Below are 25844 nucleotides of genomic sequence, written 5' to 3'. Positions count from 1 at the left end.
GCTGCTCCCCACTCAAATGTACTATGTTCACCTCACCCATAGATTCTAACCACGTGTTCAACTCACACACAAACTATGAGGGTATACGAGGGTTAGAATGATCCCAAAAGAATAAAGGCCAAAATGATAAAAGAGTAAAAAGAAAATGTAGTTTTGATCCCTTTATTATGAGGATTTTCCTTTATCACATGTGCTCAACTCACACACAAACTATTTTGACATGATATGTAACACCCTGATAAATTTATTTCTGTTTCTGTAAATTTTGATACAAATGTGTATCGGCTTCAGTGGTTAAGTGTTTTGTGTGTGTGTGTATAAGGTTTTGGGTTCAAATCCCACTTTTGGCAAACTTTGTTTTTTTTAGATCCAAGCCTTACCCTTGTTGAGTGGGCTTATATAAAACTGTTTATTAATCTATATCAGAATGAGCCTGCTGGTTTGAGTGGTGAGGGAGTTGGTGTGTTGGAGATTTTGTGTTCGTATCCCTATACGAGCGTGGATGTTATTTTTGCACGGTTGTGTGTTAGTGTTTCAGTGGAGCTGAGATTCTGAGATAGTTGAGATTATATTGTTAGTGGGGGGTTGTTAGGGGATTTCGAGTGTATCTTTTAATTAATCATTTTTTAAAAAATAATTCTTTTTTTGGGTTTTGATGTCATTTTTTTTGTTCCCTGTTGTCTTCTCAGAATTTTTTTCTTCTTCTTCTCTTTACGAATTCCAAATCGATCTAACGTGCATTACTCTTTGTGGATTAGCGTTGTTAATTCTTTTTGTCTTCTTTTGTGCAACTTGACTGTGGGCCTACCGTAGGGTTTGTAAGGGCTAACCAAACCCTAGATTATGTGATCTAATATTCTGATAGTTTGCTCTGAGTAGGACACTTTACGCATGTCTGATTATTCTACTATATATATATATATATCTGATATCTGTATGTGAACATGTTAAGCATTATATTTCTGTATCTGTAATATGTAATTATGTTTGGGGAGGGAATTGTATATGTGGAGGAAGTGTTCTGTATAGCGACCTTTGCCTATATTCTGGCAACTTGGCTGCATATTATCTGATATGTGTCGTAATGACACAATATGGTGTGTAGGGATGGGTGAGTGTTTTAAACCCCACATGGTGTGATGGGATGGTTAAAGTTGGTGTGTAGAGGATGGGGGTAGGATTCTGTATATATGTTTGCATTTCTGATTCTGTTATCTGTATCTGTAAATGACTTAGGTCCTAATCTGAATCTGACTATATATGTGATTTTTGTATGATTAGCATGTCTATTTTTATTAGGTTACACACTGAGTTTATGAAAACTCACTTCTGTCTATTTGTTCTGTTCAGGTAATCCACAGACTTAAGCGGATCGGTGTGACGGAGCTTCACGGTGACCACGAGTTTGTAAACTGTTAAGATTACGATTTATGTTTTAATTTTCTGAAAGTTTTGTAATAATTGGACTCTCCGGACTATTTGGTTTAATTTTGGGATTTGGATTTTTGTTTAAACATTTTATTTGCGACGGATATCTAAAAATATGGTTGTTGCTAAAACAAAGGTTTTTTTAAAAATGTACGAATGGAATTTCCAAAAATAACGTTTTCTATGACTTCTGTTGTAAACTATGATTTAGCAAATAAATTAATTAAATAACATTTTTGATAATTGGTATAAACGAATATGAGTTATAAAACTGGAATGATTTATCATAATGATTTAGTTTTCAAAACCCTTCTTTATGACATCACCGGATTTGGCCATAATATTTAGGTCGAGTTTGAGGTGTTACATTTAGTGGTATCAGAGCCAGGTTACAAAACTCGGGCTGTGAATTTTGGGTTTCAAAGTAGTGTTTGAAAAAGAATTGGTTTTCAAATAATTTGGATCAATCTGAGTATGTGGTATACCAAGTCTTCAGCACCGATCCTGTAAGTATTTCTGAACTTAGAAATTTTCTGAAAACACTATAGTTAGTACTTTTTGAAACTGTACTGAGTTAGTTAGAGACTGGAACCTCTAAAATATTTCTGAACTTCTGATAATTTAAGCATAAAATATTTACTAATAAAAACTGGAACTGATGCATAAAATTTTGTAATGTAGAAAAATTTGAAATATACAATGAGCGCTCATGAAACTCGCGGTCATGGTAGTTATGGGTGTGGTAAAGGTATTAGAAGGGCTCGAGTTGAGCATTCCTCTCTGGTAAGTATGCCAAAATTAGACACAAGTGAGGCACCGGTTTCACCTGTTACTGAAACTAGGTCTCAAAGTCGCTCAGCTGGGGATGACACACTGTCTCAAGCAATGTTAAGAGTGTTGGGTAGGGTCATTAGACCCCATTCTCAATCTGGGGGTCGTGGGTCAGTAACTGAACGAATTCGGTCCAATGGAGCTAAGCTATTTAGGGGTGTCACTGGAGTCGCCCCTACTGTGGCTGAGTATTAGTTGGAGACCACTAAGAGGATTATGAATAACATCGACTGTACTCCTGAGCAAAAACTAAAGGGTGAGGTCTCTTTGCTTTGGGATGAGGCATATCAGTGGTGGTTGTCAGTTGGAGAGGGTCCTCAATCGGATCGTCTGGAAGTATTTTAAGACCGCCTTCTAAGGAAAGTATGTGGGCACGAGTTATGTTGATACCCGTAAGCGTGAGTTCATGAATCTCACGTAAGGTAATAAATCTGTGGCCGAGTATAAAGCCGAGTTTTTTAGGTTGAGCCGCTACGCTTGGGGCATTGTGGCATTTGAATATGATAAATACGTCTATTATGAGTACGGCTTGAAGAATAATCTGAGGGTATTGTTTGCTCTACAGAGGGAGCGAGAGTTTACAGTTCTTGTGGATAAGACAAAGATAGCTGAGAAAGTTAAGTGTGTGGAGCGTCAAAATAGAGATCGTGAGAGAGATAAGAATAAGAAGGATTCGGAGCCTTCTAGTTCTGTTCAAATGCCCAAGAAATGGGCCAGACCTGATGATCCTAATAGAGTAGGGGTTCCTATTACTCCTAATGGGATTCAGTCATGTGGTGATTGTGGTAGGCGCCATCCGGGCCAGTGTTGGAGGAGGTTAGGGGCTTGTCTGAGGTGTAGGTCTTTGGAGCACCGTATTAGAGATTGTCCACAGCGGGCTGATCAGATGTAAGCTTTAAGACCAGGTTCAGTACAGCCTTAGAGGGCAGTTCAACAGCCACCTAGGGGCCATGGACAGGCTAGGGGTGGTAATGGTATGAGCTGAGGTCAGAAAGCTTCGAGCAGAGGCGCTAGTCAAACTGAGGCGAGGCAGTTTGCACTGGTTTATGTTGCTCGATGTCGAAAGGATAGGGATGCTCCTGATATTATCACGAGTAGATTCTTTATTTTTTATGTACATTATACTGCTCTGGTAGAAATAGGTTCTACGAACTTCTATGTAGCTGGTACTATTTTTGAAAACTTTGGGATCTTTGTTGAGTGTACTTCTAGTGAGATTACTGTACTGAGTCCGTTGGGGTAATCTGTTCGGGTTAGTAGACTTTATAGGAATGTTTTGTTAGAAGTGCAAGGGGTTGTGTTTCTGGAAAATTTGATAGAGCTACCGTTTGGGGTGTTCGATTTAATTCTGGGTATGGACTGGTTAGTTCGGCACCGAGTTAGCTTGGATTACGTGACGAAGAGGGTTGTTTTGAGGACCGTAGATAATAATGAGGTGGTTGTGACTAGAGAATGTCAATATTATCTGCCTAATATGATCTCCGCTCTTGTGGCTGAGAAATTGGTTCGAAAAATGAGTGAGGCATACTTGGCCTACATTAGTGTTTCAATTTCTGGGGACTCTTCTGTAGGGGATATCAGAACAGTGAGGGATTTTCTAGATGTCTTTCTTTAAGAGTTACCGGTTTTACCTCCGACTCGAAAAGTTTAGGTCGGCATTGAGCTTCTACTGGGTACAGCTCTATTGTCCATCGCTCCTTACCGAATGGCACCAAAGGAGCTTACAAGGCTTAAGGCTTAACTAAAAGAGCTTCTGGGTCGTGGTTTCATCCGTCCGAGTGTGTTCCTGTGGGGGGCACCAGTTTTGCTTGTAAAGAAAAACGATGGTACTATGAGGATATGCATCGACTATCGGCAGTTGAATAAACTGACTGTAAAAAATAAGTATCCACTTTCGAGTATCGACGATTTATTTGATCAGTTTTGAGGGGCTTCAGTGTTCTCAAAAATAGATCTTCGTTCTGGTTATCATCAGCTTAGAGTTAAAGTGGTAGATGTTTATAAGATGGTGCTTAGGACTCGTTATGGATACTACAAGTTCCTAGTTGTGAACTTTGGTTTGACGAATGCTCCAGCTACATTCATGAATTTAATAAACCGAATGTTTTAGCCGTATCTAGATCAGTTTATCGTGATCTTTATCGATGATATTCAGGTTTACTCTAATATTATGGACGAGTATGATAAACATATTAGAGTAGTGCTTCAGATACTCTGAGAGAAACAACTCTACGCTAAGTTGAGCAAGTGTGAGTTCTGGTTGCGAGAGGTAACTTTTTCGGGGCACTTGGTTTCTGCTGAGGGGATCCGAGTTGATCCTATGAAAATTGAGGCTGTGCTTGATTGGAAATAGGCTAAGAATGTATCTGAGATCCGTAGTTTTCTAGGTTTTGCGGGATATTATCGGTGATTTATCGAGGGGTTCTCTCTGATTGCAGTTCCTTTGACTAAGCTTCTGCGCAAGGGTGTTCCTTTTGTCTGGACTGATGCGTAACAATCGAGCTTCGAGAAGCTCAAGTCTGTCCTAACTCAGACTCCTGTTCTGGTACAACCTAAATCTGGTAAAGAGTTTATGGTGTAGAGTAATGCGCCGCATGTCGGTTTAGGATGTGTACTGATGTAAGATGGTAAGGTTGTGGCTTATGCGTCTCGTTAGTTTATGTCACACGAGGGGAATTATCTGATGCATAATTTTAAGTTAGCTTCTGTGGTATTTACTTTAAAGATCTAGAGGTACTATCTGTATGGTAAGAGGTGTATTATCTACACTGATCACAAGAGCCTCAAGTACCTCCTTACTCGGAAAGAGTTGAGTCTTAGACAGCGTTGATGGGTTGAGCTGCTCTATTATCCTAGTAAGGCCAATGTAGTGGTCGATGCTCTTATTCATAGAGCGATGACTGATTTGATAGCGATGTTCACTCGTCTTAGTCTATTCGATAATGGATGTCTGTTAGCTAAGTTGCAAGTTAAGCTGACTTAGATTGTTCAGATTCGGGATAAGCAGTTAGGGGATGAGTCTTTAGTTTAACGATTTCATTAGGTTGAGAGTGGCAGTACTTCGAATTTTGGGCTGAATACAGATAAGGTTCTTTGTTTTCGAGGTCAGGTTTGTGTACTAAATGATTTTAATCTAAGACAGTCGATTCTGAGGGAGGCGCATAGTAGCCCTTTTGATATGCATCCTGGTGGTAATAAGATGTATCAGAATCTCTGTGAACTGTACTGGTGGTTGGGTTTAAAATGTGAGGTTACAAATTTTGTTACTAGTTGTCTGACGTGCCAACAAGTTAAGGCTGAGCACCAATTACCTTTGGGTTCGTTAGTGAGTTGCCCTTGACACCCATTAAAAAGGATTTTGTTTAGGTCATCATGGATCGATTGACCAAGTCTGCACATTTTATTCTGGCTCAGACGGACTATTCTCTGCAGAAGTTAGTGAAGCTCTATATCTCCGAGATTGTAAGATTGCATGGGGTTCTTGTTTCGATAATTTTTTATAGAGATCCTTATTTCACTTCTCGTTCTGGAAGAAACTGCATGAGGCTCTAAGTTTGAGATTGGACTTCATTACTGCGTTTCATCCTCAGACCGATGGTTAATCTAAGAAGGTGATTTAGATATTGGAGGATATGCTTCGGAGATGTGTGATTGATTTTTGAGGTAGTTGGGAGGGTTTTCTGTGGTTAACTGAGTTCGCCTACAATAACAGTTTCCAGTCTAGCATCTAGATGGCACCTTATGAGGCCTTGTATGGTCGTAAGTGTCGTACTCGGCTATGTTGAACTGAATTGGGTGAGCATCAGGTTTTGGGTCCTGAGTTAGTTTCTGAGACTAAAGATAAGGTTAGACTGATTTGAGATCGTTTGAAGGTAGTTTCTGATAGACAAAAGTCTTATGCAGATTTGAAGAGGAGAGATATCGAGTACTCTGTGGGTGGCTTCGTATTTCTTAAGGTTTCTCTGTGAAAGAAAGTTCTAAGATTCGGTAGTAAGGGCAAGTTAAGCCTTAGGTTTATTGGGCCGTACTAGATTCTAAAGCGTATGGGACTGGCTGCTTATTAGTTGGAGCTACCTCTAGAGTTAGACCATATCCATGATGTGTTTCACATCTCGATGTTGAGGTAGTATCGGTCTGATTCATCTCACGTTGTCTCTGTTAAAGAGATTGAGGTTAGACCGGTTCTAACTTTTGAGGAAGAGCTGGTTCAAATTTTGGATCATGATATTAAGGTTCTAAAGAGGAAATCTATCCCGTTGGTTAAGGTTCTGTGGCATAATCATGGCACTGAGGAAGTCACGTGGGAACCTAAGGACTCGATGCGTCAGCAGTATCCTCATCTGTTCGGACTAGGTAAATTTCCAGGTCAAAATTTCTTTTAGGGGGTAGAATTGTAACACCCTAATAAATTTATTTTTGTTTCTGTAAATTTTACACAAATGTGTATCGACTTTAGTGGTTAAGTGTTCTAGGTGTGTGTATAAGGTCTTGGGTTCAAATCAAACTTTTGACAAACTTTTTTTAGATCCAAGCTTTACCCTTATTGAATGAGTTTATAAAATATTGTCTATTAATCCATATCAGAATGAGCCTGCTAATTCGAGTGGTAAGGGAGTTGGTGTGTTGGAGGTCCTGTGTTTGAATCCCTGCGCGAGTGTAGATTTTATTTTTGCTTGGTTGTTTGTTAGTGTTTCGGTGGAGTTGAGATTCTAAGGTAGTTGAGATTATGTTGTTAGTGGGGGAGTTGTTAGGGGATTTTGAATTTATCTTTTAATTAATTATTTTTTAAAAAATAATTCCCTTTTTGGTTTTTAACGTTATTTTTTTTGTGTTCGTTATTGTCTTCTCTGAAAATTTTCTTTCTACTTCTCTTTACGAATTCCAAATCGATCTAACATGCGTTACTCTTTGTGGATTGGCGTTGTTAATTCTTTTCATCTTTTTTGTGCAACTTGAAATTGCATTCGTTTCGGTAAGTCTTCTATAGATAGGGTTTTTAATGTTCTTGGTTTGTAATTAATAGGGGTTTTTGTTCAATTCTCGGTTAGGGGAAAGGCAAGATACAACCGATGCTCCTACAGTAAATTGAACGTTGGGTTATCTTGTTCATTGTCGGTAAGTATACGATTACGTTAAAGATTGTTATGAGATCTTGTTTTTGGGTAATTCATGTTTGAGCTTCGTAATCATTTAATGAATTTGGGCGTTGAAATATCAACTTTTAGGTTCTGGAGGGCTCGTGGTTGCTATAGCATTAAAATTGTACTAGATGTGTTCCTAAAATGTAGAAAATCGAGCTTCGGCAAAAGCTGAAGAACTATTCTGTCGACACCACAAGGGCGTGTGCCTAGCTGTGTGCGAGAGATGGCCGTGTGGTTGACGAAGGCAGGGCGGTGCGTAAGACATGGCCGTGTGGTGGTGTGGGTGTGGGTGTGGTCATGTGGGAAACACGGGCTAGGCCAAGTTGGACTTGTGGGCCACACAGGCGTGTGGGTTTTGGGCCAGGTCGTATGGGTCACAAGAGCGTGTAGGCCCATACGGGCATGTAGGCCCAAAATTCTAAAATCTTCCCTAGAGTCACACGGGTCGTTCCGATTGACTATGGGCCTACCATAGGGTCAGTAATGGCTAACCAAACCCTAGATTATGTGATCTTATATTCTAATAGTTTGCTTTGAGTAGGACACTGTACGCATGTCTGATTATTCTGTTATATATATATATATATGTCTGATATATGTATGCTAGCATGTTAAGCATGATATTTCTATATCTGTAATCTGTAATTATATTTAGGGAAGGAATTGTAAATGTGGAGGAAGTGTTCTGCATGGCGACCTTAGCCTATATTTTAACAGCTTGGCTACATATTATCTGATATGTGCCGTAATGACACAATATGGTGTATAGGGATGTGTTGGTGTTTTAAACCCCACATGGTGTAATGGGATGGTCAGAGTTGGTGTGTAGAGGATGATGGTAAGATTCTGTATATCTGTTCTGCATTTCTGATTCTGATATCTGTAAACGGTTAAGATTATGGTTTTTGTTTTAATTTAAGGTTTATTTCTAGGAGTTTTATAATAATTGGACTCTACGGACTATTTGGTTTAATTTTGGGATTTGGATTTTCGACGGATATCTAAAATATGGTTTTTGCTAAAATAAAGGTTTTCCAAAAATACACGAATGAGATTTCCAAAAATAACATTTTCTATGACCTCCGTTGTAAATTAGGATTTGGAAAATAAATTAATTAAATAACGTTTTCGATAATAGATATAAATGAATATGAGTTATAAAACTAGAATGATTTATCGTAACGACTCAGTTTTCAAAACCCTTCTTTATGACATCACCGGATTCAGCCATAACATCTAGGCCGGGTTTGAGGTGTTACATGATAATTTGGAATATGTATTTTTAAGAAAAACTTGCCCTAACCTTTTTAACTGAAATAATAAAAAGGTGTCACTTAAAAAAAAGAAATACTTAAGGGTGTCAGTTATTTTAGTTAACTAATAATATTATAAAAGTACATGACTCAAAGTATGTCAAATTAAAATATAGATACAAAATCTTAAATTTAAATATAGTAGTGGAAACATAACCATAATTTTATCTAAAATAATATGTATCTAATGCCTCCCTTTATCATTTGATTTAATAAAAAATTATTTTTCTTTAAAAAGAATTTTAAGATATTAACATATAAACTTTTATAAAATTTACACAAGTATAAGTAAAAAGAAATAAAAAAATACACATAACTAAATAAAACATCATAAATAATTATAAAGTGCTATAATAATCAAATAAATAGGCATAAAGCTCAATTTAGCCCTAACGTTTACTCATTTTCTCATTTTGGTTTTTATTCTTTTTTTAGAGTTCATTTTGGCGTTCAACCTTTAAAATTTGGTCAAATTGCTTGCCTTTTTATAGAAAAGCTGATCAAACTGTTAACATGAATTTTCAAATAAGTGTTACGCTAGTGGATACATCAATGCCAATAAAATTTTAACAGTTTAGTCAAATTTTCCGTAAAAAATAAATAATTTGACTAAAATTTAAAAGTCGAAGACTAAAATTATCCCAAAAAGAAATAAGGACCAATATGATAAAAAGAGTAAACATTAAAAGTTAAATTTATCGAATAAATAATAACATTTTCTATTGGACGAATGAAATCAAAGTTTTGAATGGCCATGTACTATGTTCACCTCGCCCACTGATTCTAACTAGAGGTGTGCGTGGACCGGGCTGGGTTCAACTAAAAATTTAGGCCCATTTGCTAGGCTCAAGCCCGGATAAAAAATTTGCCCAATTTCGACCCGGATAAAAATGTTAAAATCTGGGCACGACCTGGCCCGCCATATTAATTTTTATATTATTTTTATATAATTTTAAAATATATATAATACATCAAATATACTAAAAATATCAAAATAAATATTTTTTAACAAATTAAAAATAAATTTTAAAAAATATGTATACTTAAACAAATTAAAGATAGATGCAACTTAACAAGCAAATGCCTTTAAAATAATAACAAAATTAACAAATGTCTTTAAAATAATAACAAAATTAACAATAAAATAAGTTTTATACAATATTCAAACAATAATAACAAAATAGTAGCAACATAATAGTAAAATGGTAGTAAAATAGGGAGAAAACAATAAGAAAATAATATTAAAAACTATCAAAGTGAGTGATTTATTTATTTCAGGTTATTAAACCAGTTAATCTAACAAAAGAAATTTAATGAGATTAAATATTGGACAAAATTCTAAAATTTAAAAGATATAAAAATTAAATTCTAAATATGGATATTTTGATAAAATTAATTGTATATATTGTTAAATGCAACAGTTAGAACTTGCATAAGATTTTATTTTACTTTTTTCCTTTAGAAGAAATTCAATTCCATAACAAATAGAAATAAGACATTTGTTATTTAACCCTTGGAGAGGAAACAAAGTCCAAATTCTCCTGCTTGGATATTTGTGCATGTAAAAACAAAAAAGAATGCTGAAGATAAACCACGACTATAATGCTACATATCATATCTTAATCTTTCATAGATTAAAGTAGTCCAACCTTTGTCACCTCATCAAATAAAATATAAAAGAGAAAAATGCTTAATTAGGATGTGGAAAAGTTGAACAAAAGGTGAAGAAAAGAAAATTAATGGCGACAGCTATTACGGCTTTAAGCTTATCCGTTGAGTTGGGTTATCTAGAAGTAATATGGAGGTCACATTATATGTTGTCTCTTATATTTAAAAAATGAGTAAATTAATTTATATATGTTATATTAAAGAGTAAATCAGTCTTTCTGTTAAAAGTTTTATCTATTCCTACTGTTAAAAACTGATTAATGTATGTTAGCATAAGGTATATGTGGCACACCACATGTTATTATCTAGTTATTTCATCAACTACGCTAGTTTTTAACAACCAAATGGATGAAAATTTTAATATAAAGTATCAATTTACTCTTTGATCTAATGTACAAGGACTAATTCTCTATTTTTTAGTAAAGTAAACAAAATGCAATCTGTCTCCTAATATATGACATCCATGTGTTGGAAAAAATTTGGTTCGAAAGCAGTTCTCTTGCATAGCGGAAAAATAAAAATTTTGAAAGTCGAGTCAGTTTGTAATATTTATAGCAATAAACTTTTTCCTAAAATAATATATGTGCTTTGAGCGAGATGGATTCTAAATGTTCCTGGTGGAGAATGGATTCTAAATGTTCTTGGTTTTCAACCGAACGACCTTCCCCACTATTCTCGTACCACAAACTACTTCGAGTGTAGGATCGAACAATTTCAAACCAAACACAGAACTAAAATTAATTTTCTTACTTTTAGTAGTAAAGTAAATCTCTCTTATAGAAACCAACAATTATTATTCCCGAAAAATATAATTTATACTTAGAAATAAATTCGAACTATTTTCGAGTAGAAAAATAATATCTCAAAGTTGTGTTTTCAGCCCTACCAGTGTCATCTATTTATAAGGAGAAAAAGTGAAATTCTAGTTAAATTAGCAGAACACAAATAATACTAGTTAATAAAAAAACCAATCCCCTAGTTGAACTAGGAGAGAGGGGCGCCTAATAGGGTGTGCCTCCCCTCATATGTATTATTATGGGGATTCAGGCCTCTCCTATATTGGGTCTAATTATATGTGCTTCCTAAACTTTTAACTCAACACTTTATAATTTAATCCAACTCAATAAATGTTTTTCTATCTCCTAAAATAAATATTATTTATTAAATTAATTTAAATTAAAAAATTTTCTCAACTCAAGTTTAATTCTGTTAAAATCATGGAAACTTTATTGTAAAAAGAATCTATGAGAAAATGTAACACATTTACCCAACTCGATCGCCGAATCTGAGTATAGAGTGCCACAAATGAATTGGATTGGTCCCACCCACAAGTTTTAAACGTAACTATTTAAGACAGACTTTATTAAGTAATAAATATCTTTTATAGCCGAAACTTTTTAAATTAAAACAAAAGTTTACTATCTCCAATCTCTATTCTAAGAAAATTATTTAACTATAATATATTCGACCCCAAGGCAATGCTTCTAAAGGTACCCCATTCCTATGCGCATGGCACCTTATTGACAATGATCATTGACTTAACACAGTCTGGTTTGGTCCCTTCTAGGGTTCCTTATCCCATAATACCTGCAACCACAGGTCAGAACCTTTGTAAGTTCGAATAAACCCAATGAGTTTCTTTACTGTATTACTAAAAAATAAACCCCATCCTGCAAGGTTTAAATAGAAAAGAACTAAACACACACTACTCTATGTTTCGTTTAGATGATCTCGTTTTGTCTGGAGTGTTAGACTCATGTTTGCCTTCCGCCTTTCTTTGATGGCGAAATAATCGTTGAGCGATTGTTTCTTGGTTTGCTTATGACCATTCAACTAATCCTGTGGGATTCTAGATAATTTATCATCCTTGTAGATTCTCACATGTCCTTGCACATATCACCTACTGTCCCCATTTTCCTCACACTTCCTATCATGTATATTCTTCTCAGTTTATCTTGGCTTGTATCACACCCTAGCTCTGGCAGATAAACTGACATTCTATTCATAAGGCCTACTAGAAAAAGCTCACACTGCACTAGTAGTCTTAACCTTATTTCACCTTTCTTTATCCTGCCCTATACTCGGGCTATAACATTGTTTGGATGACTCCCTGGTATTCTGCCCTATTCTTGATACTTTACTTTTAAGTTGAAACATATCTATCTGTAGAGGACCATTAGGCCGACAACACATAGTAAAATGTTATCTTAACACCATTTGTATTTACGGTTTCTCTTTTATAATGGTTTCCCTACGACTCTATCTTTATGGTGGTTATATGCACAATAGCTTTTTTCCCCAAAGAGGATTACTCTTGATAGACATATCTGTCACTTAGATACTCCTTATTGGTATATTTCTCTCTCTTTCTAGTCAAAGTTTCATTGAGCACCTTCTAGCGGTCCTTAATGGTGGATCCTTATATGTGATCCTCGGACAAATCCCTTTTTGTTTGTTTTTACACTAGACATTACTGGCACATTATTTCCCCTGTATGAATCTCGTTAGGTTGCCATCCATATGCCCTTCCGGCTTCTACGGCTACTATTTTGGAAGTCTTTTCCCCCTTCTATTACTTTTTCCATTCTCGGCGGATTCCTCAAACCTATTGTCTAAATATCACTTGTCAACACTTTCATTTTACCTCTAGCCTTTTTTTCTTGTTTGCATGATTTCCTACGATTATCATCTTGGTGATCCACCCCGTGTTTATTATTCCGATGGAATACCATGCGTTGTCATGCCTATGCCATGGTCCTTTACATTATGAATCCATGTTTAACATCCTGGTGAATCATCTTGTATTTAATGTTCCGGTGGACTGCCCTGTTTTAATGTCTAAGTAGATTGCCTCATTTTTAATGTCTCGACGAACTCTCTACTCTACCATAGTCAAGTTGTGGTCTTAAACAGTATACCCCATGTTTATCGTCCCGGCAGACTCCAATGGTTGGCATAGCTGAGCTATGGTCCTACACCTCGTTATCCCTATGTTTATTGTCCCAACAGGCTCTATTGGTCACCATAGCCGACCTATGGTCTTAAACCTCGCAATCCCCATGTTTATTGTCCTAGCAGATTTTATTGGTCGTCATAGCCGAGTTATGGTCTTACACCGTAAACCTCTTTGAGGTGTCGCCCTAAAGGATCTTACTGTCGTCGCGGTGTCGCCCTATAGAGCCTACTAACTGTCGTCATGATGTTTCTCTATGGAACCTAATAATTGTCAATATCGATTTATTTCATATTTAACATTGATGCTCGAACACCAAAATGTCCTCTCTACAAGGCCTAGAGCTTCGTGCATCACGGTTTGTACCCAGCAGCATCATATGATAGAATTTTAGTGGAATTTTATTTCCCTATCCATCCGAATATACCTTTATTTCGCCATTTCTGCCTTTAAGCTCGAACACCACAATCTCCCCTCCGTAAGGCCTAGAGCTTCGCACATCACGGTTTGCACCTAACAACACCATGTAGCGGTATATAGAAATATCATTTCCCAAATCCTAACTTCTTCGATCTTGTCAATACATTTCCCTCCGTAGCCCATAATTTATGAAAATACAGGCACAAATATATGATCAATAAAACATAGATTCATGATTCATGGCAGTCATGCAGTATCCCAGAAATGGAATATGGAAACTCACATGATGTTTTTCTTTCTCTTCAGTCAAGCGTTTTCAAATGTTATAGCTTTCATTCTCCTGACAGCTAAGCATTATAACCAAAATCATAAGTTAAATCCAACTATTCAACTTAAAACTCAGTTTTCCAAAAATATGCAGAACTCGTAATAAACAAGTCAAACAGATTAGGAGTCATCACACTATCACAGGTTATAAATTGGCATGCTTTTCTAAACTCAATACATGTTATATTCAGTCCTAGAATCGACTAAATTGTGACTCTGATATTACTAAATGTAACACCCTATACCCGGTCCAATTACTTGACCTGAGCTATAAGGTATTACGACTGTTAAACGTTACTGTAATAAAAATATTTGGCATAAATAACCAAAAATTATATTAAACAACATTAACACAAGTATGATGTGATTTACAATCAAAATCGGGCATTAATTAAGCATATAAAACTTTTAAACCAATTAGGAATCAACTCAGGACTAAACTGAAACTTTTACGAAAATTTAGGAAAAAAGTACAAATAGGGGTTACACGATCCTGTGGCCAAGTTGTGTGGCAAGGTTGAGACTTTGTATTCCTAAGACATGGTCGTGTTGCCTAACCGTGTGACAAATTGATGTCGTGTAATCTTGGGTCACGCGACTATGTCACCAGGTCATGTAACAGGTTGATATTGTGTGAACGAACCTGCACCAAAATCAAACAGACCACATGGTCATACCATGCAACTGTGTGTGACACAAGGCCGTGTGGCAGACCGTGTCATAGGCCGTGTGCACTTAAAAACACCTTCTAACCCAAACAATCACACCTATAGTCCTTTAAGCCACAAGTCATGTCATACCAGCCATTTAACCTATTCAAAGTACATCAAAAACTTGCCAAAATACTCCATATAACATACAACCTAAGTGTTTCACCAATATGTCATCATTGACACCACATTTCATACATAAAACATTAACCATTCAAACATAAACAAATTAGCATTTCATATCCATTCCAAACAACACTTATACTTCATTTTCTCATGACTTAAACATTATCAAATAAGGTACTCCATATGACCTAAACCATACATGCTCATTCAATAAGCCAGTTATACTAAAGATACTAAACTTGCATAAACATCACCAACCATCACCAACAAAGCAACCACCATAACTTGCATATTTATACACATAGTTATTCAAAATAGCACAAAGCTTAACCAAAGTACTTATACACATATACAATACCATAATCCTATTTATATGCCACTTATAACCGGTCCAAAATAAGTGGTTAGCTACAGAAAGAGTTGACAGATAATGTGATCTTCAGAAATGATCCAATAAACAGCTCAAATCTGACAATTTACATAAAGAAGATAAAACGAGGTAAACTCACTTAAAGCTTAGTAAGGTCGTAAAAATTAAACATCATATATCTTTCGTTTAAAGCAAACAATTTAATTTAACATATATCAACAATCTGTGCCTTATTTCACATTACCTACCATACCAAAAAATTAGTAAACTTCATAACGTTGGCAAGATCACAAGATATATGTTCCACATACCATTTGATTTCTATTTAAGTAATAACCAATCATGCCATGAGTTCCATTCCTGAATATTTCATTAATTGTTTTGCCCGAACAACTTTAGTAACTAACTTTGGATACATGAGGAATAAATGCTCATATGAGCTAATCATCGGAATGTTAACCAATACACAATGTTGCTCACACAAGCCAAAAAGAATCTACAACAAATTCTAGATTCCAATCATCGGTATGGTATCCACCACCAGTACATAGTATCTAGAAATAAATCACCGGCACAAAGTGCTTGGAACTATAACTCTGGTATATAGTACCTGGAAACTGTAATCACCTGCACCTAGTTCCTGGAACACCCTAATGACTTGTCATTTGTATCCTAATTATTCATTGAGTTCACATGGGTCTTAACTTGTACACCTTAATCTTTTCATAATTATAACCTCATACCATGATCAAATTGATCACAAACATTCCATATAATAACACGATTCAATTCAAGCAAGTATAATTGCCATTATTTACATTTCAAACATTTGTTTCCACCTTCAATCTTACCTTAATTAATCACGCCCGTTGTACACATATATAATTATAATTTAAAACATCAATAGGTATAACAAATCAATACGAACTTACCTAAATGCAGTAGCTACCAACACCTCGACGAGGACTACTCAACAACTTTTCCTTTCCCGCGATTATCAACCGATTGATTCGTTTCTTGATCTATATATAATAATTTAGCTCAATTAACCAATTCAAATACCTTAAAATGTCTAAATTCATGTAATTGACCCTTTAATGAAATTTTACATTATTACCCTTAACTTTTACCTTTTATTCAATTTAGTCCCTAAAACCGAAACTTTCACATTTATGATAATCAAATCCAATTCAAGACGATTGAATTCTCTATGACCCTCATATAGACCATAAATAAATTTATACAATAATTTCATGCCAAATTTATTATTTTATCATTTTAGTCCCTAAACTTAAAACTAACCAAATTCACTTTACAAAATAGTTCCAATTAACAACCAAGCTTAAAAACCTATCAATTAACTTCAAGAATCATAAAAAATCATTAATGGTAAATTTCAATTGTATTTGCAATTTAGTTTTTTTTAGTGCTAGGTAATCAATTAGCTTAATTAGCCTCAAATTATGCATTATCGTAATATAGAAATTAGTGAGTAGCTAGCTTGACCTCTTTCTTGCATGCTTGTTTAATAGGAATCATTAAATCACTGACTTTCTTAGGTTCGATCCTTAGAATACTTTGGTGTTCCATTAAACACTATAAATATTACAACTGACTTGTCATACTTGCAAATATCGTCATATTATTGATTGTTTTAAGCGTTGATTCTCAGCCCTAGTGCACACAAATCGGAGCGTAGTCAATTGGCCAAAAATTTGGCTGGAATGCATGTTTGAATTTCCTGATCGGCGTATGACATCCATTCAAACTATAGTACAAAATTATAAATTTTATTATCTACATAATATTAAATTTCAAATCATTACGTAAATATTACATATTTGAAAAATTAAAAAACTAACCTCGGCTTCCGATCGTTGATCTAATAGTAGTCAGATATCTTCGAGCTCCTCCACTAGTCCAACATAACTCGGATTATTGTTCCGCCTATTCAAATAACATGTTAATTCAAAAATATAAAAATGAAAAAAAATTATTATGGTAACTATATTATCAAATGAATTTTACCTTGTTACGAGTGGGAAAGTATAAGGGCCATCAACTCGGGGAAGTAAAAATGGTAGTTGATACCATGCCCATGACTACAGCAGGAGTATGTAACCACCGATCTTAATTTTTTGTGGTTGCGTCGCCCGTTACATCTCTCCGTACAATGTGGCCAACACAGCTGATCCCGAACTAAGTCGACTCGCTTCTTTCAAGTCATTGAGTTGTAGTAGCCACCTTAAATGTACCAGAGTTCAAGATCTATTGGGCATTAGAACACCCCCGATTAACCTCAGGATGAATGCTCGGGTGTGTTATTCTCTTTGAAGGGCACTCGAGGTGTTGTCAAGATAACCGAAGTTATCTTCATCTTTCAACCATTTCATCTCTTCCTGGCTACCAAAAAAACTTATCCAACACCTTGCCTAATAGTTGCTTACAAATTCCGCCCAAAGCGCCAATGACCACTGACCCCGTAACGACTATCCCACCCATCGGTAAACCGAGTTGTAAAGTTGCATCCTCGAGTGTGATTGTACACTCACCGCATGGAAGATGGAATGTGTGTGTCTCGGGTCTCCATCTTTCCACCAAAATGTTGATATGTGTGGAATCCAATTTACACCCTCGAGCATACAAGACACAGACAAGAATCCTACCTCTTGCAATTGAGGTTCAATTACACACAGCGCCCTCGCAGATAGATTGTGTATGTACGTCTCCAAAATCCGATCTTCCACTTGATTATATCAACAAAAAAATATAAATTTAATAATGTTAACAACTTAAAAATAAACTTAATTAAAATTTAAAAAATTACAATTTTTTCCTTACCATTTGCAATTGCACACCAAAAATGTTGTTGTCATCGAATCGAATAAGAGGAATTGGTATTATAAAAATCAATTGAAATGAATAAATTACGAATTAAAAAAATTAAAACAACAAGATTTTGAGAGAAATTTAATGAAAATTTAGAACTAAAATCTTGAGAGAGCTGAGACAATTGAGACAATTGGATTTAAATGAAAATGGGGGAAATGGTTGGGTTTATATAGGAAATAAACTAGCCATTGGGAGGATTTGAAATTTGACTGTTGGGCGGATTTGAAATTTGACCGTTGGGATGTTACTATTAGCTGAAAGCACACCTGTAAGATGCGCTTTCCTACCTAGTTAGACGAAAACACATCCAACAAGATGCATTTTTTTATTGAAACGATAGATTTAAAATATTGAAAATTATCATATTTTATGTTGAAATTTTATTATGTGCAATTTCTTTTTAAATTTTCACAAAATATAAAATAAAAAAAGTCTAATAGTACTAATGTTTATTATTTATAAAATAATATGTTTTAGTAATTTCTTAACTAAGTTGGAATTCATGATGAGTGACAATAAATTAGACATTTTTTTCTAATATGGTATCTCTGTTATTTTTTGGTTCAATTTTATATCTATATTTGACAAAAGTTATATATTTTAGTGCTCAATGGTAACAATGTCAATTTTAGTGCTTAATTAGGGTTTTAAAGTTATATATTTTGATACTCAAGTACCGAATGATATATAAAACCTTTAAATAATAGTATAGATGTACCAAATAATTAAAAAATTATTTTATGCTAAACTTAATATGCATTATCAATATAAGTGAAGCATGAAATATAAAATTAGATTATTAAAATATTAATCCTATAAAAATAATCACTTTAGTTAATATATATATATATATATACGATATTTATATAGCATAATTGAACTAAAATACCGTAATGCTTTCATAAAGAACCCAAGCAGATAATCTCGTACATTCAAATATTATTTATTGTGCAGTCAACAGTGGACTACAATTTTTTCTATATATACAACCATTCGAAGCTGCTTTTCTCACTACACTCAGGAGAGAATCTTGTTTAAAATATAAGAAAAAAAATCATACGCAATGAGCACTGCTGGTCAGGTTATTCGTTGCAAAGGTGATGATAAGCTCTTATCTCTTCTCCCTTACCCCAACAATTACAATTTTTCCTTAATTCCCTTGTCTCCTACTTACATATGATCAAATATACCTTTTGTTCTTGGTTCGGGTTACATTGATTTCTTTTTTGACAACATTTACAATATACTTGAATTCATGCCATAGCATTAAATATGTAAAAATAGTGTGGTTTTGATTGTAGCTGCGGTGGCATGGGAGGCGGGGAAGCCACTATCGATAGAAGAAGTGGAAGTGGCACCACCCCAAAAGCATGAAGTCCGTATTAAGATTCTCTTCACTGCTTTATGTCACACTGATGTATACTACTGGGAGTGTAAGGTATTACTGTTCGATATAATGAATATTACAACATTTATTTTCTGCAAGTATTGTCACTGTTTTCCTTTAACTTGGCAGGGTTACACTCCTCTGTTTCCTCGTATACTTGGTCATGAAGCCTCAGGGTATGAAAGTTAAACCATTTTATTTTTTATATATTCTTCTGTATCAATTTAATCTTACAATTATAATTATAGGATCGTGGAGAGTGTGGGTGAGGGTGTGAATGATTTGAAACCTGGAGATCATGTGCTCCCTATCTTCACCGGAGAATGCAAAGAATGTCGCCACTGTCTGTCAGAAGAAAGCAATAACATGTGCGAACTGCTTAGGATCAACTGCGACCGAGGTGTTATGCTTGCTGATGGGAAAACCAGATTTTCCATCAACGGCAAGCCTATCTATCACTTTGTTGGAACCTCGACCTTTAGCCAATATACTGTCGTCCATGTTGGCCAGGTTGCCAAGATCAGTCCAACGGCCCCTCTTGATAAAGTCTGTCCCATTAGCTGTGGGATATGTACAGGTTTTGGGGCCACTGTGAATGTTGCTAAACCCAAAAAGGGTCAAACTGTTGCAGTTTTTGGACTGGGTGCCGTTGGTCTTGCCGTGAGTTTATTCTTGTTTCACCTATGGTTTTTCTCTAGGCTATTTGGTAAATGTGTTTGATTCACTTTTATCCATATAAATTAGGCCGCTGAAGGTGCAAGGGTTTGTGGGGCTTCTCGGATCATCGCTGTTGATGTGAACCCCAGAAGATTTGAAGAAGGTACCTCTCATAGCATCATTTATATGATTTGTCGTTGTTTCTCACTAAAAATACTAATATATGGATCATATTTCTTTGCCTGCCCACCAGCTAAGAGGTTTGGGATTACAGAATTTGTGAATCCAAAAGACTACGACAAGCCTGTTCAAGAGGTGATTGTGGAGATGACCGGCGGAGGAGTGGATCGCAGTGTGGAGTGTACAGGGAGCGTCCAAGCCATGATTTCCGCTTTTGAATGCGTCCATGATGTAATTTAGCTTCTTCCAATAAAAAACTATACTACCTCTTTGCATTAATTGTCACACGCATATATGATGCTTCTTGAATTACAGGGTTGGGGTGTTTGTGTGCTGGTGGGTGTGCCAAAGAAAGACGATGCATTCAAAACTCATCCAATGAATCTACTAAGTGAGAGGACCCTTAAGGGTGCTTTTTATGGCAACTATAAACCACGCACTGATATTCCCATGGTTGTCGACAAATATTTGAACAAGGTAAGGTGATGTCCTCTATTCAGATTACAGAATATAGTTCATTTCGATGATGGTTTTGTTGATATTGTTGCAGGAGCTGGGGCTGGATATGGACAAGTTCATCACACACTCTGTGCCTTTTGCCGATATTAACAAGGCATTCGACTACATGCTCCAGGGTATAGGTCTGAGATGCATGATTCATTTGGATGCTTAAGGAAATGTTGCTGCTGTATATTTGCCCATCCAAGGATCAAAACTCTAATGTTTTGTCCTGCTATGTGTTATATTATGTGCCTACTTAAGCTACCTTTCCCGGTTATCAAGAGTGCCTATATAGAACTCTCTCTCTCTCTCTCAAAAAAAAAAAAAAAAAGAGAAAAGAGTTCTTTATATGGAGTTTTATATTATGTGCTGAGAGAATAAATTATCTTGTAAAAGCTTGCTTTGTTAATGAAATAAATTTCTATTACTATGATTGTCCAACTTTTTTTTTTTTTTTTTTGAAAGATAAAAGCATACAAAATCAATTAAACTAGATCCTTAAAGGGGACCCCCAAACAATTTTAAACCTATTCTTCTATCACGAGCCATCTTAACAAGACTATCTACGGTTGTGTTTTCTTCTCGGGAGATAGTTGAATCTTCCACTACTTTACCATTTTCAGGAGTAGATGAATTCTTCTGACTAGAGTAGAATTAGAGTTTTTAGAAGAACCATCCTGAATGGCATTAACTGCCTCAAGGTTGACCGTTTGAATTGAGACTCTTTCGAATCTCCTATCTAAAATAAGCTTCAGCCCATCTAAGATGCCCCAAAGCTCAACCTCTGTCATTGTGCAACTTCCCAAGTATCTGCAAAACTCAATGATCCACCCACCATTATGATCACACACTAATCCTCCAGCTGCAGCAAAACCTTCTTCATTCTTAACTGAACCATCCGTGTTCAAGCACACCCAACTGCTAGCTATAGAAGGGCTAGCTAAAGATCCTTGTATCTTATGAGGTGATGCCTTTGAAACTGAAGTACATTGTCTTGCCCAGCTATGAGAAACCTTAAGGATTTCGTTAATACTCTAGGAAATACTTTGAAAAGTAAACAAGTTGTAGTTCTTCCAAATGCTCCAAGTGATAATCCCAAAAAGGCACGGTCAATCTACCCCACCCAAAAAAGGAGTTTAATGGTTTTAAAGGTTTTTCGTCATCCATTCAAGGAGGAATCCAGTGTAGAATCTAGAGGGCGTTCCTTCTGGAATGAGCTTCTCCTAGATGTTCCTAGCTATAGGGCAATCTCTGAGAACATGCAACAACTCCTCAGATCCATGCCCACAAAAACCTGAAAACATGCAACACCTCCTCAGATCCATGCCCACAAAAACCACGTGTTGTCATTACCAACTCCTCGCCTTGCCCATTCTGCATTCGTAAGCAAACGTTACTTGAGAGCGAGCCAAATAAAGAATTGAACCTATTTCGGGCCTTTAAACTTTTAAGGAAGCTCTCAAATCGACTCTTTTAAATTCAATGTACCTTCCCGAATCTTACCATAAGCACTTTTGAGGGAGAGAGCCAATCGAAATAGCCCCCCATTTAATTCTATCTAGACCAAAAGATGGGTGAGGCGATGGGACACCTACAATCTTATTGATAACATCTTCTAAAACCCAAAGTCTAAAAAGGTCCAAATTTCACGATCCATCATTTCTAATCATATTGCTAAGAAGACAATCCATATTAAGATTAGAAGTGGAAGGAATCTATTTATGAAAGGGTCCAAAATTCCCATCCCCGATAGATCATAATAAGTTTTCGTGAATAAGGGGTCATACCTTAGAAAGGGATCTCTATAAAAAAGAACGGTGTCCTCTTGATAAGTTCTCGAGCAAACCACTTGTAACCCTATACTTCGATCGAAGAATCTGAACACAAAGGGCATTAGAATTTGAAACAATGTTGAATCCAACCTACATAATGAAAAAAGTGTTATGGTCTTTCAAGTGCCTCACACTAAGACCTTCACGCGATTTAGGTTGACACATCGAGTCTCAACTTACCAAAGCCATCTTGGTACCACCATTATAGGACCCCAAACAATCTTCCTAATTACTCGCTCAATCTCATCACACAAGCCTTTAGGAACCATCGTTGTCTGCATAAAATAGCTTAGAATCGAAAGCAAAACCGATTGAGCCAAAGTCAGCTACCAGCTAAAGAGAGTTGTCTGATGTCCCAGCTAGACAGTTTACTATGCACCTTGTCAACAACAAAACGCAGAGTGTTATTAGTGACCTTCTAATGGAAGAGGAGCACTCTAAGGTAAGATCCTAAGTTTCACACTTCTTGAAAACCAAAGTATCCGCTTATACATCTCCCTAAGCTACCATCAACGTCTTTAAAAAATAAGATATTTTTTTCCACATATTAATCTGATGTCTCAAATATTCACAGAACTTATCAAGAATGTCTTTGATGACCCAAGCTTGATGTTCTTCAGCATGTCCAAATAAGATCAAATCATCTGCGAATAAGAGATAAGTTAACGGTAAGCCGATGCGAGCCAGACGAATAAGGGACCAATTACCAGAGCCTATGGCAGAATGGATATTTTGGCCCAACCATTGCATACACAAAATAAACAAATAAGAAGATAGCAGACATCATTAGCAAACATCCCTAACAGGCCGAAATTTCTGTGTTGGAACCCCGTTCCACAAAACCTGCATAGTGGAACTTGAAATTGAAAACATAATAACATTACGAAGAAAATTAGAAATACTTGCAGTCTAAAGCGAGGCATCGATGAATTCCCAACACGCATGATCATATTCTTTCCCTAGATCAATTTTGATGGTAATCCATCTCCTATTTTTCTGCGTACTCATAGAGTGGATAACCTCTTGTGCAATGACAATGTTATCAATGATGTTTTGTCCTGCGACAAACCCAGTTTGCTCGAGAGTTATGATTCTTGGAAAGACCACTTTAAATCGGTTTGCGATAACCTTCATAATTAGTTTGTAGAAAGCAGAGCATAGACTGATTTGCCGAAAATGAGAGAAACCTTCCGAATTTTAGACTTGAGGGATAAACACGATAAATGAATTATTCAAATCAGAGTCAATGTTCTCTACCGGAAACACTCTTAACCCAATTACAAACAGAGGCACCTACATATTCCCATTGGTTTTGATAAAATAAGACATGATAACTATCACTTCCTAGAGCTTTCAACGGAGCCATATCAAAAAGAGTAACTTTGATCTCCTTATTAGAGATCAATCTATTTAAGAGAGTAACATATTCATAGTTAAGGTGTGGGAAAGCATAAGGGGATAATCCTCTTATTGGGCCTGGGTGTTCGCCATTCAGTTTCGTATAGAAATTAATCGTTTCAAGCTTCAATTGATCCTCATCCAAAATCCACTCACCCATATCATTCTTCAAGGCATCAATTATATTTTGTTTCATTCTCCTCAAAGCGCGCATGTGAAAAATTTTGTTGTTACGGTCCCCTAACACCAACCAGTCCCATCGTGCCTTTTGATACCATAAAACTTCCTCATGATGTAGAACATTTTCCAATTCCTCTCTCACCTCCATTTCAACCTGATTAAGATAAGCAGAGTTCACTCTATCAAGTGCAATCTCAATATTTTTTAACTTTCGAGTCTAATGCTTTTTACGGGTATTAATGTGACCATACAACTCTATATTTCATCGTTTAACATGCTCCGTAAAGTTGGAGTGTACTGTCAACATGTTAGCAAAAACTCTCTAATTTTCTTTAACAAAATTTGAAAATGCTTGATATTCGACCCAACCCACTAATAAACTGAAATGACGCTTTCTTGAGAGGTGATATTCAGGCATAAGAGATAAGCTTAATGGTCTGTGATCGAATTTAAGCCGCGACAGGTGTGTCAGCATGGAATGTGGAAAAGCAAAGTTCCAAACATCATTGCAAATAGCCATATCCAATCACTCAACAATCCCTCCTCTCTGCTATGTGAACTACGAACCCCGGAAACCTAAATTGTGCAACTAAGCCGAATCCACAAAATCACCAAAAAGTGGACACCTTTTCCCTAAGGTCCGTCCTCCTCTCTTTTCGCTAGAGGAAAGAATAGTGTTAAAGTCACCAATCACCATCCACAGAAACCCATCCATTGGAATAGTACTTTGTAAGGCCCTTTAGAGTTGTTTCCATTTATGGCTATCAGGGCTTCCATATACAAATGTGACTAAAACAAATTGGGGATGACTTTTGAGAACCTCAACACAAACCGACTCCCTCCATCCAATCCAAATACCACTTGAAAACCCAACTGCCTCCACATGATGAGAACACAGGAAACTAAGCTTCATCATAATCAAATTTGCTTTCCTACAGTTGACTCTCGTTTTTAAAATGTCAATCAAATCTGGTCTATATTCTCGGTTATACTCATGAAAAACACGGAGAAACTTCGAATTGGCACAACCCTGAAATTTCCAAGATAAAATGATAAAATTCATAAATAAAGTAAAAAAAGGTAGGAGAACCAACTACTAGGATGTAGCAGATGTTTTAACACGACCATCTTGGGCATCAGCCTTATCTGTTGGAGTTTCCACTTGTGCACCAAAGAACTTTTCCATAAAAGTCATGGCTTCTGAAAGTGGGGCATGTGAATTGCCAACAAGTTTAAAACATCTCCCACATCCATGAATCGTTTTATTTAAGGCCCTTCCAAGACGACCACTCTTTCCTTTACTCCCATAGCCATGCCCTTTAGAAGATATTAGAGAAAACCACATTTATTTTCAAATGATTTCATTTCCCTATTTTCATTTTCATTTTGGAGAAAACCATAATCATTTCCAAATGTTTCTAATGAAAATGGAGAAATTGAATTATTTGAAAATGAATGTGGTTTTCTCCAAAATGAAGATGAAAAATGAAAAATATTTGGAAATAAATTTATGTTTTCCAAATAAAATGA

At 36.0% G+C, this 25844-nt stretch overlaps 1 protein-coding gene across 3 annotated transcripts; it reads left to right on the top strand.

Annotated features, from left to right (window-relative positions):
- The first annotated feature begins 19114 nt into the window (after positions 1-19114).
- On the top strand, positions 19115-21331 carry LOC105786169 (alcohol dehydrogenase class-P). Of its 3 annotated transcripts, XM_012612505.2 has the most exons (8): positions 19115-19276; positions 19481-19617; positions 19696-19742; positions 19815-20226; positions 20311-20386; positions 20477-20634; positions 20719-20880; positions 20954-21331. In XM_012612505.2, the coding sequence occupies exons 1-8, from the start codon at positions 19243-19245 to the stop codon at positions 21074-21076; spliced, it is 1149 nt and encodes a 382-aa protein (XP_012467959.1). In that variant the 5' UTR covers positions 19115-19242; the 3' UTR covers positions 21077-21331. The 3 variants fall into 3 exon arrangements, with proteins under 3 accessions (XP_012467959.1, XP_052490751.1, XP_012467958.1); XM_052634791.1 differs by having other exon boundaries at positions 20311-20634; XM_012612504.2 differs by having other exon boundaries at positions 19481-19742.
- The last annotated feature ends 4513 nt before the right edge of the window (positions 21332-25844 follow it).

This window comes from Gossypium raimondii, chromosome 1, assembly GCF_025698545.1.
Source record: "Gossypium raimondii isolate GPD5lz chromosome 1, ASM2569854v1, whole genome shotgun sequence".
Classification (NCBI taxonomy): Eukaryota; Viridiplantae; Streptophyta; class Magnoliopsida; order Malvales; family Malvaceae; genus Gossypium; species Gossypium raimondii.
The sequence above is the reverse complement of the archived record's forward strand: the minus strand, read 5'-3'. Positions and strand labels throughout refer to the sequence as shown.

What these genes read in the sequence shown, in the direction of transcription:
- LOC105786169 (XM_052634791.1), top strand. Translation starts at nt 19,243, where the DNA reads ATGAGCACTGCTGGTCAGGTTATTCGTTGCAAAG. An exon ending in TCAGGTTATTCGTTGCAAAG is followed by an intron (nt 19,277 to 19,480) that starts GTGATGATAAGC and finishes TTTTGATTGTAG; the next exon opens with CTGCGGTGGCATGGGAGGCG. An exon ending in CTTGGTCATGAAGCCTCAGG is followed by an intron (nt 19,743 to 19,814) that starts GTATGAAAGTTA and finishes TTATAATTATAG; the next exon opens with GATCGTGGAGAGTGTGGGTG.